The sequence below is a fragment of the Salmo salar genome, chromosome ssa12, assembly GCF_905237065.1.
Source record: "Salmo salar chromosome ssa12, Ssal_v3.1, whole genome shotgun sequence".
NCBI classification, from domain to species: Eukaryota; Metazoa; Chordata; class Actinopteri; order Salmoniformes; family Salmonidae; genus Salmo; species Salmo salar.
This window is the reverse complement of record NC_059453.1, coordinates 100,625,149-100,642,099: the sequence shown is the minus strand read 5'-3', so window position 1 is coordinate 100,642,099 and position 16,951 is coordinate 100,625,149. Positions and strand designations below refer to the sequence as shown.

The 16,951-nt window shown below is 43.2% G+C and overlaps 1 protein-coding gene across 1 annotated transcript in view; it reads right to left on the bottom strand.

Moving 5' to 3' along the window:
- The window catches only part of phf2 (PHD finger protein 2), a 208,180-nt gene that overhangs the window by 56,647 nt on the left and 134,582 nt on the right, over positions 1–16,951 (bottom strand). The window contains exon 14 of the mRNA XM_045692003.1: positions 2,611–2,729. Coding sequence (XP_045547959.1) covers positions 2,611–2,729 — 119 coding nt within the window. The remainder of the gene's footprint in view (positions 1–2,610; positions 2,730–16,951) is intronic.

Genomic DNA, 16,951 nt, shown 5'->3' with positions numbered 1-16,951 from the left:
TGACTCAGAGCAGTCTCCTACTAGAAGATGCTTCATGACTCAGAGCAGTCTCCTACTAGAAGATGCTTTACGACTCAGAGCAGTCTCCTACTAGAAGATGCTTCATGACTCAGAGCAGTCTCCTACTAGAAGATGCTTTACGACTCAGAGCAGTCTCCTACTAGAAGATGCTTTATGACTCAGAGCAGTCTCCTACTAGAAGATGCTTTACGACTCAGAGCAGTCTCCTACTAGAAGATGCTTCATGACTCAGAGCAGTCTCCTACTAGAAGATGCTTTATGACTCAGAGCAGTCTCCAACTAGAAGATGCTTTACGACTCAGAGCAGTCTCCTACTAGAAGATGCTTTATGACTCAGAGCAGTCTCCTACTAGAAGATGCTTTATGACTCAGAGCAGTCTCCTACTAGAAGATGCTTTATGACTCAGAGCAGTCTCCACTAGAAGATGCTTTACGACTCAGAGCAGTCTCCTACTAGAAGATGCTTCATGACTCAGAGCAGTCTCCTACTAGAAGATGCTTTATGACTCAGAGCAGTCTCCAACTAGAAGATGCTTTATGACTCAGAGCAGTCTCCTACTAGAAGATGCTTTATGACTCAGAGCAGTCTCCTACTAGAAGATGATTTATGACTCAGAGCAGTCTCCTACTAGAAGATGCTTCATGACTCAGAGCAGTCTCCACTAGAAGATGCTTTACGACTCAGAGCAGTCTCCTACTAGAAGATGCTTTATGACTCAGAGCAGTCTCCTACTAGAAGATGCTTCATGACTCAGAGCAGTCTCCTACTAGAAGATGCTTTACGACTCAGAGCAGTCTCCTACTAGAAGATGCTTTATGACTCAGAGCAGTCTCCTACTAGAAGATGCTTCATGACTCAGAGCAGTCTCCACTAGAAGATGCTTTACGACTCAGAGCAGTCTCCTACTAGAAGATGCTTCATGACTCAGAGCAGTCTCCTACTAGAAGATGCTTCATGACTCAGAGCAGTCTCCTACTAGAAGATGCTTTACGACTCAGAGCAGTCTCCTACTAGAAGATGCTTCATGACTCAGAGCAGTCTCCTACTAGAAGATGCTTTACGACTCAGAGCAGTCTCCTACTAGAAGATGCTTTACGACTCAGAGCAGTCTCCTACTAGAAGATGCTTTACAACTCAGAGCAGTCTCCTACTAGAAGATGCTTTACGACTCAGAGCAGTCTCCTACTAGAAGATGCTTCATGACTCAGAGCAGTCTCCTACTAGAAGATGCTTTACGACTCAGAGCAGTCTCCTACTAGAAGATGCTTCATGACTCAGAGCAGTCTCCTACTAGAAGTTGCTTTGGAAAATGTGAAGTGAATATTTGGACTCACTGGTTATAATTATAACCATCAACGTCTCACCATTCAAAATACAGTCCTCTTTATTTACAGCATTTCCCTCTCTCAGATAACAAAACAAATGGCACAAGTTACCCAATTAGCAGGAGGGATGGGGGCAACTTCTTATCACTCATGGTGCTCATGTTCAGACCAGCTGTCAGTCAAAACCCATACAGCATGTTACCGTAACACCACTGTGTTTATACAGCATGTTACCGTAACACCACTGTGTTTATACAGCATGTTACTGTAACACCACTGTGTTTATACAGCATGTTACCGTAACACCACTGTGTTTATACAGCATGTTACCGTAACACCACTGTGTTTATACAGCATGTTACCGTAACACCACTGTGTTTATACAGCATGTTACCGTAACACCACTGTGTTTATACAGCATGTTACCGTAACACCACTGTGTTTATACAGCATGTTACCGTAACACCACTGTGTTTATACAGCATGTTACCGTAACACCACTGTGTTTATACAGCATGTTACCGTAACACCACTGTGTTTATACAGCATGTTACTGTAACACCACTGTGTTTATACAGCATGTTACAGTAATACCACTGTGTTTATACAGCATGTTACTGTAACACCACTGTGTTTATACAGCATGTTACCGTAACACCACTGTGTTTATACAGCATGTTACTGTAACACCACTGTGTTTATACAGCATGTTACCGTAACACCACTGTGTTTATACAGCATGTTACCGTAACACCACTGTGTTTATACAGCATGTTACCGTAACACCACTGTGTTTATACAGCATGTTACCGTAACACCACTGTGTTTATACAGCATGTTACCGTAACACCACTGTGTTTATACAGCATGTTACCGTAATACCACTGTGTTTATACAGCATGTTACCGTAACACCACTGTGTTTATACAGCATGTTACTGTAACACCACTGTGTTTATACAGCATGTTACTGTAACACCACTGTGTTTATACAGCATGTTACTGTAACACCACTGTGTTTATAATCTGCCATTTTGAGTAAAACACTTTACAGGATGATAAGAATGTGAATTCACATTAACGATGGATAGGTCTCACTCTCTCCGAGGACAGATGCATCTGTCTGTCTGTCTGTCTGTCTGTCTGTCTGTCTGTCTGTCTGTCTGTCTGTCTGTCTGTCTGTCTGTCTGTCTCTCACACACACACACACACACACACACACACATTTAGGTGACACCACATTGCTCCAGTATACAGTGCTTACCCTAGTAACTTCTTGTGTGTCATTGAAAAGGCAAACTTGTCTTTGTTGCCCGACAGTGGCGTTCTCTCAAACTTGTGCACTTCAGTTTCCATCTTCAATAAGGAATCTGGTTTACTGTTCTGTAATGGACATGAACAACAAAAATCACTTTATGTCATACACTGGCAGAAGGACCGACAACAAGGTGTAGAACATTTAGAACACGGTGTAGAACACATTTAGAACACGGTGTAGAACATTTAGAACACGGTGTAGAACATTTAGAACACGGTGTAGAACATTTAGAACACGGTGTAGAACATTTAGAACACGGTGTAGAACATTTAGAACACGGTGTAGAACATTTAGAACACGGTGTAGAACATTTAGAACACGGTGTAGAACATTTAGAACACGGTGTAGAACATTTAGAACACGGTGTAGAACATTTAGAACACGGTGTAGAACATTTAGAACACGGTGTAGAACATTTAGAACACGGTGTAGAACATGTAGTGTGAGTGAGACATGCATCTGTCCTTGGAGAGAGTGAGACCTATCCATGACCCTGATGATATAACCCTGATGAGATAACCCTGATGAGATAACCCTGATGACCCTGATGATATAACCCTGATGAGATAACCCTGATGACCCTGATGATATAACCCTGATGAGATAACCCTGATGACCCTGATGATATGACCCTGATGAGATAACCCTGATGACCCTGATAATCCTGATGATATAACCCTGATGACCCTGATGAGATGACCCTGATAACCCTGATGATATAACCCTGATGAGATAACCCTGATGAGATAACCCTGATGACCCTGATGATATAACCCTGATGAGATAACCCTGATGACCCTGATGATATAACCTGATGAGATAACCCTGATGACCCTGATGAGATAACCCTGATGATATAACCCTGATGACCCTGATGAGATAACCCTGATGACCCTGATGATATGACCCTGATGAGATAACCCTGATGAGATAACCCTGATGAGATAACCCTGATGACCCTGATGAGATGACCCTGATAACCCTGATGAGATAACCCAGATGACCCTGATGAGATAACCCTGATGAGATAACCCTCATGAGATAACCCTGATGATATAACCTGATGAGATAACCCTGATGACCCTGATGAGATAACCCTGATGAGATAACCCTGATGAGATAACCCTGATGATATAACCCTGATGACCCTGATGAGATAACCCTGATGACCCTGATGATATGACCCTGATGAGATAACCCTGATGAGATAACCCTGATGACCCTGATGAGATGACCCTGATAACCCTGATGAGATAACCCAGATGACCCTGATGAGATAACCCTGATGACCCTGATGAGATAACCCTGATGACCCTGATGAGATAACCCTGATGAGATGACCCTGATGATATAACCCTGATGACCCTGATGAGATGACCCTGATGAGATAACCCTGATGAGATAACCCTGATGACCCTGATGAGATGACCCTGATAACCCTGATGAGATAACCCAGATGACCCTGATGAGATAACCCTGATGAGATAACCCTGATGAGATAACCCTGATGACCCTGATGAGATAACCCTGATGACCCTGATGAGATAACCCTGATGAGATGACCCTGATGATATAACCCTGATGACCCTGATGAGATGACCCTGATGAGATAACCCTGATGAGATAACCCTGATGACCCTGATGAGATGACCCTGATAACCCTGATGAGATAACCCAGATGACCCTGATGAGATAACCCTGATGAGATAACCCTGATGAGATAACCCTGATAATCCTGATGATATAACCCTGATGACCCTGATGAGATGACCCTGATGAGATGACCCTGATGAGATAACCCTGATAATCCTGATGATATAACCCTGATGACCCTGATGAGATGACCCTGATGAGATAACCCTGATAACCCTGATGAGATAACCCTGATGACCCTGATAACCCTGATGAGATAAAACATTAAGGACACCTGCTCTGACAAGGTGAATCCAGGTGAATGCTATGATCCCTTATTGATGTCACTTGTTAAATCCACTTCAATCAGTGTAGATGAAGGGGAGGAGACGGGTTAAAGAAGGATTTATAAACCTTGAGTCAATTGAGACATGGATTGTGTATATTTGTCATTCAGAGGGAGAACGGGCAAGACAAAAGATTGAAGTGCCTTTGAACGGGGAATGGTAGTAGGTGCCAGGTGCACCGGTTAGTGTCAACAACTGCAACGCTGCTGAAATTTTTACGCTCAACCGTTTCCCGTGTGTATCAAGAATAGTCCCCCACCCAAAGGACATCCAGACAACTGGACACAAATGTTAACTGGTTTTTTTTGTAACCAGTTTACATTCCAGTTCACCATGTGAACGATCCTTGGCATCGCGCTCTATGTTTTGGAAAGAGAGCCATAAAAGCAAACACAATAAACAAGAATTGTAAAACATCACTAAAATGACCACAAAATGTAATAACACTAATAATTACAGGAGTTAACTTCAGATTCATTAAACTACGGGAATTATGCCACAAACCACCACATATTACCCTCTTTTTGTCTATACAGTTATCAGGCAAGGTACAATCTGATGGGAGTCCATTTGACTAAAAAGTATCCGTCTTTAGTTGAAAGCTGGATATCATATGTCCCATTACACACGTTTCAGTCCCTGAGTCCAGTTAATTAGATGGAAGTTGGATATATTTCCCATTACACACGTTTCAGTCCCTGAGTCCAGTGAATTAGATGGAAGTTGGATATATTTCCCATTACACACGTTTCAGTCCCTGAGTCCAGTGAATTAGATGGAAGCTGGATATATTTCCCATTACACACGTTTCAGTCCCTGAGTCCAGTTAATTAGATGGAAGCTGGATATCATATTACCCATTACACACGTTTCAGTCCCTGAGTCCAGTGAATTAGATGGAAGCTGGATATATTTCCCATTACACACGTTTCAGTCCCTGAGTCCAGTGAATTAGATGGAAGCTGGATATATTTCCCATTACACACGTTTCAGTCCCTGAGTCCAGTTAATTAGATGGAAGCTGTGGTTTCAGCCAATTGACCGTCAACATTTTTCTGTGCAAACACTAACAGTTCCCTTAACATGCATATTTATTTTTTACCTTCCAGGTTACACGTTATTACCTTCAAGAAAATTAACATTGGTTCAAGTGGTTACTCAATGTCTAGGATTGTCTTCACTTCCAGAATAACTTTATCCCAGAATAAATATGTGTGGTCTTGTATTGGTCCACTACCCCTCCAACATAATGCTGAAGCTTTTGGAGCAAATGTCAATATCAAGAAAGTTGTTGTAATGTATGTCATCTTCACTTTCCAGGCAAACTCCCTCCACACTGGGCTACTAGTGCATTTGAGACTACTTTCACATATTCTCTACAATGATTCATCTTCTATCACATTCATTTCTAGTTCCCATTTTCCTTTAACATCCTGGGCGTGTACAGATTCATCTCTAAACCTTTCAGACAACTTAGCCACCTCTTTTTGGCTGTTATTTCACCTTTCCAATATGTTTATGACATATTGCTCAACACTGGATGGTGATATTTAATGACCTCCCATTCCTTATGTTTCATTAAGTAGTGTCTTATCTAAAACACGTCATTTGCAGGTAGATCAAATTGAGTTTGGAGCTGAGTAAAATATTTGAGGACATTCCCTTTAAAATGCCGGTTAATTGTGATCAAACCTTTTTCTGCCCATCTACTAAAGCCTCTGTCCATTATGGATGGCTTAAGGTCGGCATCGCTAGTCATTTTCATGGCCCTTGAGAGGGAAGTTGGCATTTCCTGTTTTTTCATACTGCTGTCCATACCTTCAGAGTGTATCTTATCCATTCATTCTTCCATATAACTTTCCTCCAATGCAATTGGCCTAAAAAGAAGCGGTATATTTCTGGACATGAACGTTGCTCAATTTGTACAGACCCAAAGTCTTGTTTAATCCAAGCCACAAAAGCTTAATTGCGTGGCCCAAAAGTAAACATTTTAATTGGGTAAACCCAGGCCACCTTTATCTTGGGGTAAAAATAGAACTTTGAGTCTCTCTTGTTTAGCCATATGAATTTAGAAAGAAGCGTATCCAACATCTTCAATATAGACACAGGGACTAGAATAGAAAGAGCAATCTGGGTAATCCAGGCACTTGTCATCTCCCGTCTGGATTACTGCAACTCGTTGTTGGCTGGGCTCCCTGCCTGTGCCATTAAACCCCTACAACTCATCCAGAACGCCGCAGCCCGTCTGGTGTTCAACCTTCCCAAGTTCTCTCACGTCACCCCGCTCCTCCGCTCTCTCCACTGGCTTCCAGTCGAAGCTCGCATCCGCTACAAGACCATGGTGCTTGCCTATGGAGCTGTGAGGGGAACGGCACCTCCGTACCTTCATGCTCTGATCAGGCCCTACACCCAAACAAGGGCACTGCGTTCATCCACCTCTGGCCTGCTCGCCTCCCTACCTCTGAGGAAGCACAGTTCCCGCTCAGCCCAGTCAAAACTGTTCGCTGCTCTGGCACCCCAATGGTGGAACAAGCTCCCTCACGACGCCAGGACAGCGGAGTCAATCACCACCTTCCGGAGACACCTGAAACCCCACCTCTTCAAGGAATACCTGGGATAGGATAAAGTAATCCTTCTAACCCCCCCTTAAAAGATTTAGATGCACTATTGTAAAGTGGTTGTTCCACTGGATATCATAAGGTGAATGCACCAATTTGTAAGTCGCTCTGGATAAGAGCGTCTGCTAAATGATTTAAATGTAAATGTAAATGTAATATACATTTAGCAGACGCTCTTATAGTCATTTAGCAGACGCTCTTATCCAGAGCGATTTACAGTAGTGAATGCATACATTTCATACATGGCCCCCCCCGTGGGAATTGAACCCACAACCCTGGCATTGCAAACACTTCGCGTTGCAAACACCATGCTCTACCAACTGAGCTACAGGGAAGGCTGTATAAATGCTATATAAATGATGACCCTTTCCACCCCTTACAGAGCAGCAGAACTTCCCATCACAGTAAATCTGTCTTAATCTGTGAGATCAGTTTAGCAAAGTTTCTTGAGTAAAGATGTGATATGTGAGGTGTTAAAACCCAAATATGTAAACCCTTGTCCAGACCAATGAAAGGACACGTCTTTATTCAACTGAGATAGACAATTTCCTAAAATCATTATAGCTTCTGAGTTTGCTTCATTGACTTTAAACCTAAACACTTCTTCAAAGCACCTCAAACAGTGGAAGAGTTCTGGGATAGAGGATAAGGGATTTTTTTAATGTTGTTCTCTCTAACTGTCCGTGTCATTTCCTCAATCTGGTTTGTTTCTGTCCGTGTCATTTCCTCAATCTGGTTTGTTTCTGTCCGTGTCATTTCCTCAATCTGGTTTGTTTCTGTCCGTGTCATTTCCTCAATCTGGTTTGTTTCTGGCAGTGTCATTTCCTCAATCTGGTTTGTTTCTGTCCGTGTCATTTCCTCAATCTGGTTTGTTTCTGTCCGTGTCATTTCCTCAATCTGGTTTGTTTCTGGCAGTGTCATTTCCTCAATCTGGTTTGTTTCTGTCCGTGTCATTTCCTCAATCTGGTTTGTTTCTGGCAGTGTCATTTCCTCAATCTGGTTTGTTTCTGTCCGTGTCATTTCCTCAATCTGGTTTGTTTCTGGCAGTGTCATTTCCTCAATCTGGTTTGTTTCTGGCAGTGTCATTTCCTCAATCTGGTTTGTTTCTGTCCGTGTCATTTCCTCAATCTGGTTTGTTTCTGTCCGTGTCATTTCCTCAATCTGGTTTGTTTCTGTCCGTGTCATTTCCTCAATCTGGTTTGTTTCTGTCCGTGTCATTTCCTAGTTAGACAAAAGGGATCACATTTTTTCTAGTTGATGGTTTTGTTCTGATTAATCGTAAAGGTCTTTATAACATCAAGTTTACAACATTCCTAGATTTATCTTGAGATATATTGGACTGTGGTCTGGTAAAGTTATAGGTTCAAAGCTGCATTCCTCTACTTTACGTAAATACTGCTTGGATATACAAAAGAAGATTATTGTTCATTCATCATGACAGCCAGGGATTTAGATTCTAGTTTATTCATCATGACAGCCAGGGATTTAGATTCTAGTTTATTCATCATGACAGCCAGGGATTTAGATTCTAGTTTATTCATCATGACAGCCAGGGATTTAGATTCTAGTTTATTCATCATGACAGCCAGGGATTTAGATTCTAGTTTATTCATCATGACAGCCAGGGATTTAGATTCTAGTTCATTCATCATGGCAGCCAGGGATTTAGATTCTAGTTCATTCATCATGGCAGCCAGGGATTTAGATTCTAGTTCATTCATCATGACAGCCAGAGATTTAGATTCTAGATCATTCATCATGACAGCCAGGGATTTAGATTCTAGTTTATTCATCATGACAGCCAGGGATTTAGATTCTAGTTTATTCATCATGACAGCCAGGGATTTAGATTCTAGATCATTCACCATGACAGCCAGGGATTTAGATTCTAGTTTATTCATCATGACAGCCAGGGATTTAGATTCTAGTTCATTCATCATGACAGCCAGGGATTTAGATTCTAGTTCATTCATCATGACAGCCAGGGATTTAGATTCTAGTTCATTCATCATGGCAGCCAGGGATTTAGATTCTAGTTCATTCATCATGACAGCCAGGGATTTAGATTCTAGTTCATTCATCATGACAGCCAGGGATTTAGATTCTAGTTTATTCATCATGACAGCCAGAGATTTAGATTCTAGTTTATTCATCATGACAGCCAGAGATTTAGATTCTAGTTTATTCATCATGACAGCCAGGGATTTAGATTCTAGTTTATTCATCATGACAGCCAGAGATTTAGATTCTAGTTTATTCATCATGACAGCCAGAGATTTAGATTCTAGTTTATTCATCATGACAGCCAGGGATTTAGATTCTAGTTTATTCATCATGACAGCCAGGGATTTAGATTCTAGTTTATTCATCATGACAGCCAGGGATTTAGATTCTAGATCATTCACCATGACAGCCAGGGATTTAGATTCTAGTTCATTCATCATGACAGCCAGGGATTTAGATTCTAGATCATTCATCATGACAGCCAGGGATTTAGATTCTAGTTCATTCATCATGACAGCCAGGGATTTAGATTCTAGTTCATTCATCATGGCAGCCAGGGATTTAGATTCTAGTTCATTCATCATGGCAGCCAGGGATTTAGATTATAGTTCATTCATCATGGCAGCCAGGGATTTAGATTCTAGTTTATTCATCATGACAGCCAGGGATTTAGATTCTAGTTCATTCATCATGGCAGCCAGGGATTTAGATTATAGATCATTCATCATGACAGCCAGGGATTTAGATTCTAGTTTATTCATCATGGCAGCCAAGTCCCCTCCAACCATAACCCGTTAAAGTCCCCTGAACTATAACCAATTAAAGTCCCCTTCAACAATAACCAATTAAAGTCCCCTTCAACAATAACCAATTAAAGTCCCCTTCAACAATAACCAATTAAAGTCCCCTCCAAAAACAACCAATTAAAGTCCCCTTCAACAATAACCAATTAAAGTCCCCTCCAAAAACAACCAATTAAAGTCCCCTTCAACAATAACCAATTAAAGTCCCCTCCAAAAACAACCAATTAAAGTCCCCTCCAACAACAACCAATTAAAGTCCCCTTCAACAATAACCAATTAAAGTCCCCTTCAACAACAACCAATTAAAGTCCCCTTCAACAATAACCAATTAAAGTCCCCTTCAACAACAACCAATTAAAGTCCCCTCCAACAATAACAAATGAAAGTCCCCTCCAACAATAACAAATGAAAGTCCCCTCCAACAATAACCAATTAAAGTCCCCTCCAACAATAACCAATTAAAGTCCCCTCACAACAATAACCAATTAAAGTCCCCTCCAACAATAACCAATTAAAGTCCCCTCACAACAATAACAAATGAAAGTCCCCACCAACAATAACCAATTAAAGTCCCCACCAACAATAACCAATTAAAGTCCCCTCCAACAATAACCAATTAAAGTCCCCTCACAACAATAACCAATTAAAGTCCCCTCCAACAATAACCAATTAAAGTCCCCTCCAACAATAACCAATTAAAGTCCCCACCAACAATAACCAATTAAAGTCCCCTCCAACAATAACAAATGAAAGTCCCCACCAATAATAACCAATTAAAGTCCCCTCCAATAATAACCATCCCTTTTGCATTGTCTGCTATTACAGTTGTGATATCTTTCGAATAACTCTGGGTTATCTTTATTTGGTGCATACAGGTTCAGAATAGTTTTCTACTGGCCCCACTATCGTCACATATCTACCCAGATCATCCTTCAAAACTTTATCTTTGGCAAAGCATAGATCTATTAAACAAGATTGCAACACCTCTTTTTTTCTCACCTTGAAAAGATGAGCTAAATACTTGATCTACCCATTCTCTTAAAAAAATATATATATGTTAATTCTCTGTCAATGTGTCTCCTGGACCAGTGCTACTGAACAATGTATTTTCTTAAGTTGGTGAAGCAGTTTTTTCCTTTTTATAGGATGGTCTATATCATTTATATTTCAATTTAAACTAGTCATGTTTGATCTGTTGTTTTGCATTGATACATAACTCCCTCTTTGACTTGTAGTCTCCTCCCTCTCATCATATGAATCTATTTAAAAAAGTAAAGTTTGTGAAGTGCAGAAACTCCCTCCTAGGCTCATAATGATGGTTAGGGTTAGGAGCTAGGGTTAGAATCTAGGGTTAGGGTTAGGAGCTAGGGTTAGGAGCTAGGGTTAGGGGTTAGGAGCTAGGGTTAGGGTTAGAATCTAGGGTTAGGGTTAGGAGCTAGGGTTAGGGGTTAGGAGCTAGGGTTAGGGGTTAGGGTTAGGGGTTAGGGTTAGGAGCTAGGGTTAGGGTTAGGAGCTAGGGTTAGGGGTTAGGGTTAGGGGATAAACGAACATGGAACACATAAAACATAACCAAACAAACTAAAGCAGTGTTCCCTCTAAAAAACAACTGGTTGTCTCAAATAAAATAAACCAGCCCCCATTGACATATGGGCAGAGAGCTGTGACTTACCGGTCTCTCTGGGATAAACACTCTGTATTGATGCAACGACCCAAATTAGTAAAATCCTCGTCTTAGGAAGTTGCTGCCCGAACCTGCACCCGACCCACTGAACTTACTAGATGTTGGAACATTGCTGTGGGGATTTGCTTCCAATCAGCCACAAGAGCATTAGTGAGGTCAGGCACTGATGTTGGGCGATTAGGCCTGGCTCGCAGTCGGTGTTCCAATTCATTCCAAAGGTGTTTCATGGGGTTGAGGTTAGGGCTCTGTGCAGGCCAGTCAAGTTCTTCCACACCGATCTCGACAAACCATTTCTGTATAGACCTCGCTTTGTGCACAGGGGCATTGTTATGCTGAAACAGGAAAGGGCCTTCCCCAAAATGTTGCCACAAAGTTGGAAGCACAGAATCGTCTAGAATGTCATTGTATGCTGTAGCGTTAAGATTTCCCTTAACTGGAACTCAGGGGCCCAAACCATGAAAAACAGCCCCGAGAGCATTATTCCATCTCCACCAAACTTTACAGTTGGCACTATGCATTCGGGCAGGTAGCATTCTCCTGGCATCTGCCAAACCCAGATTAGTCCGTCGGACTACCAGATGGTGAAGCGTGTGGACTACCACTTCACGGCTGAGCCGTTGTTGCCCCTAAACGTTTCCACTTCACAATATCAGCACTTACAGTTGATCGGGGCAGCTGTAGCAGGGAAAAAATTTGGCAAACTGACTTGTCGGGAAGGTGGCATCCTATGACGGTACCACGTTGAAAACTCACTGAGTTCTTCAGTAAGGCCGTTCTACTGACAATGTTTGTCTATGGAGATTGCATGGCTGTTTGCTCAATTGTATAAACCTGTCAGCAACGAGTGTGCCTGAAATAGCCAAATCCACTAATTTGAAGGGGTGTCCACATACTTTTAGTGTAGTACTAGTTAACCTGTTAGGGCTAGGGGGCAGTATTGACACGGCTGGATAAAAAACGTAGCCCATAGAGGTTAACAGGTTTCCATTTGTGTCGGAGCTGTCTTCAAGCTTGTTTTCCTGTTCATGACATCACCGGTAACCCGAGTTCGGCCCATGTGGACACCAATGCTTCCCATAGTTGTGTCCAGTTGGCTGGATGTCCTTTGGGTTGGTGGACCATTCTTGATACACACACGGGAAACTGTTGAGCATGAAAAACCCAGCAGCGTTGCAGTTCTTCACGCAAACCGGTGTACCTGGCACCTACTACCATACCCTGTTCAAAGACACTTCAATCTTTTGTCTTGCCCGTTCTCCCTCTGAATGACACACATACACAATCCATGTCTCAATTGTCTCAAGGTTTAGAAATCCTTCTTTAACTTGTCTCCTCCCCTTCATCTACACGGATTGAAGTGGATTTAACAAGTGACATCAATAAGGGATCATAGATTTCACCTGGATTCACCTGGTCAGTCTATGTCATGTGCCCAATATTTAGTACACTAAATATATATTCTGGTCTGTGATGACCTTACTCTACCTACCTTCCTCCCTCTGTATCTATCTACATATCTATCTACAAGGGCCTCCAGTCTAGCTAGTTCCGGTCTTGACTACAGACAATCCAACCGAAAGCCTTTGGCTTACAGGTTTCGATGAAACTAAAGCCGACTAATTTATTCCCTTCCCCCCTCCAGAACCCATCCCCTGTGAATCAGCTATAATGACATAACAGCCTCCTTAGTGCAGAACTGCGTCCCAAATGGCACCCTATTCCCTATATAGTGCACCATGTTTATAGTAACCTCATGGGGCCCTGGTCAAAAGTAGTGCCCTATATAGGGAATAGGGTGCCATTTGGGACGCCCATCAGCAGGACTCCCAGCAGATGTGAATGTTGTGGAGAGGACATAGTTGTGAGGACTGAGCCCAGGTTCTAGAAGCTTTAAACAGTCCAGCGTGTTGGCTGGGCCCAGGTTCTAGAAGCTTTAAACAGTCCAGCCTGTTGGCTGGGCCCAGGTTCTAGAAGCTTTAAACAGTCCAGCCTGTTGGCTGGGCCCAGGTTCTAGAAGCTTTAAACAGTCCAGCGTGTTGGCTGGGCCCAGGTTCTAGAAGCTTTAAACAGTCCAGCCTGTTGGCTGGGCCCAGGTTCTAGAAGCTTTAAACAGTCCAGCCTGTTGGCTGGGCCCAGGTTCTAGAAGCTTTAAACAGTCCAGCCTGTTGGCTGGGCCCAGGTTCTAGAAGCTTTAAACAGTCCAGCCTGTTGGCTGGGCCCAGGTTCTAGAAGCTTTAAACAGTCCAGCCTGTTGGCTGGGCCCAGGTTCTAGAAGCTTTAAACAGTCCAGCCTGTTGGCTGGGCCCAGGTTTTAGAAGCTTTAAACAGTCCAGCCTGTTGGATGGGCCCAGGTTCTAGAAGCTTTAAACAGTCCAGCGTGTTGGCTGGGCCCAGGTTCTAGAAGCTTTAAACAGTCCAGCCTGTTGGCTGGGCCCAGGTTCTAGAAGCTTTAAACAGTCCAGCCTGTTGGCTGGGCCCAGGTTCTAGAAGCTTTAAACAGTCCAGCCTGTTGGCTGGACCCAGGTTCTAGAAGCTTTAAACAGTCCAGCCTGTTGGCTGGGCCCAGGTTCTAGAAGCTTTAAACAGTCCAGCGTGTTGGCTGGGCCCAGGTTCTAGAAGCTTTAAACAGTCCAGCCTGTTGGCTGGGCCCAGGTTCTAGAAGCTTTAAACAGTCCAGCCTGTTGGCTGGGCCCAGGTTCTAGAAGCTTTAAACAGTCCAGCCTGTTGGCTGGGCCCAGGTTCTAGAAGCTTTAAACAGTCCAGCGTGTTGGCTGGGCCCAGGTTCTAGAAGCTTTAAACAGTCCAGCGTGTTGGCTGGGCCCAGGTTCTAGAAGCTTTAAACAGTCCAGCCTGTTGGATGGGCCCAGGTTCTAGAAGCTTTAAACAGTCCAGCGTGTTGGCTGGGCCCAGGTTCTAGAAGCTTTAAACAGTCCAGCGTGTTGGCTGGGCCCAGGTTCTAGAAGCTTTAAACAGTCCAGCGTGTTGGCTGGGCCCAGGTTCTAGAAGCTTTAAACAGTCCAGCCTGTTGGCTGGGCCCAGGTTCTAGAAGCTTTAAACAGTCCAGCCTGTTGGCTGGGCCCAGGTTCTAGAAGCTTTAAACAGTCCAGCCTGTTGGCTGGACCCAGGTTCTAGAAGCTTTAAACAGTCCAGCCTGTTGGCTGGGCCCAGGTTCTAGAAGCTTTAAACAGTCCAGCCTGTTGGCTGGGCCCAGGTTCTAGAAGCTTTAAACAGTCCAGCCTGTTGGCTGGGCCCAGGTTCTAGAAGCTTTAAACAGTCCAGCCTGTTGGCTGGGCCCAGGTTCTAGAAGCTTTAAACAGTCCAGCGTGTTGGCTGGGCCCAGGTTCTAGAAGCTTTAAACAGTCCAGCGTGTTGGCTGGGCCCAGGTTCTAGAAGCTTTAAACAGTCCAGCGTGTTGGCTGGGCCCAGGTTCTAGAAGCTTTAAACAGTCCAGCGTGTTGGCTGGGCCCAGGTTCTAGAAGCTTTAAACAGTCCAGCCTGTTGGCTGGGCCCAGGTTCTAGAAGCTTTAAACAGTCCAGCCTGTTGGCTGGGCCCAGGTTCTAGAAGCTTTAAACAGTCCAGCCTGTTGGCTGGGCCCAGGTTCTAGAAGCTTTAAACAGTCCAGCGTGTTGGATGGGCCCAGGTTCTAGAAGCTTTAAACAGTCCAGCGTGTTGGATGGGCCCAGGTTCTAGAAGCTTTAAACAGTCCAGCCTGTTGGCTGGGCCCAGGTTCTAGAAGCTTTAAACAGTCCAGCGTGTTGGCTGGGCCCAGGTTCTAGAAGCTTTAAACAGTCCAGCCTGTTGGCTGGGCCCAGGTTCTAGAAGCTTTAAACAGTCCAGCCTGTTGGCTGGGCCCAGGTTCTAGAAGCTTTAAACAGTCCAGCCTGTTGGATGGGCCCAGGTTCTAGAAGCTTTAAACAGTCCAGCCTGTTGGCTGGGCCCAGGTTCTAGAAGCTTTAAACAGTCCAGCGTGTTGGATGGGCCCAGGTTCTAGAAGCTTTAAACAGTCCAGCGTGTTGGATGGGCCCAGGTTCTAGAAGCTTTAAACAGTCCAGCCTGTTGGCTGGGCCCAGGTTCTAGAAGCTTTAAACAGTCCAGCCTGTTGGCTGGGCCCAGGTTCTAGAAGCTTTAAACAGTCCAGCCTGTTGGCTGGGCCCAGGTTCTAGAAGCTTTAAACAGTCCAGCCTGTTTGTTTAGCTAATCTATAGTGTGTTAATTACATTTTTCTGTTGGACCTCAGCTTCTCAGCTTTAATTGAACAGAACCACTTGCATACTTGTTTTAAAAAGCTTGAATCTGCTTTCTCTTTATGTTGAAGCATCAGTATCATGTCGACTTTGCTGTTTTTAAAGCATGCTGAGACAGCCTCAACTCAAACTATTCTGTATCCTACATTATATTAACCTTTACTACTCTGTTAACCTTCACTAACTGCTCTGTACCTTACCTAACTGAAACTGTTCTGTACCTAACTGAAACTGTTCTGTACCTAACTGAAACTGTTCTGTACCTAACTGTAACTGTTCTGTACCTAACTGAAACTGTTCTGTACCTAACTGTAACTGTTCTGTACCTAACTGTAACTGTTCTGTACCTAACTGAAACTGTTCTGTACCTAACTGAAACTGTTCTGTACCTAACTGAAACTGTTCTGTACCTAACTGAAACTGTTCTGTACCTAACTGTAACTGTTCTGTACCTAACTGTAACTGTTCTGTACCTAACTGAAACTGTTCTGTACCTAACTGAAACTGTTCTGTACCTAACTGTAACTGTTCTGTACCTAACTGAAACTGTTCTGTACCTAACTGAAACTGTTCTGTACCTAACTGTAACTGTTCTGTACCTAACTGAAACTGTTCTGTACCTTACCTAACTGAAACTGTTCTGTACCTAACTGTAACTGTTCTGTACCTAACTGAACCTGTTCTGTACCTAACTGTAACTGTTCTGTACCTTACCTAACTGAAACTGTTCTGTACCTAACTGTAACTGTTCTGTACCTAACTGAAACTGTTCTGTACCTAACTGAAACTGTTCTGTACCTAACTGAAACTGTTCTGTACCTAACTGAAACTGTTCTGTACCTAACTGAAACTGTTCTGTACCTAACTGTAACTGTTCTGTACCTAACTGAAACTGTTCTGTACCTAACTGTAACTGTTCTGTACCTAACTGAAACTGTTCTGTACCTAACTGAAACT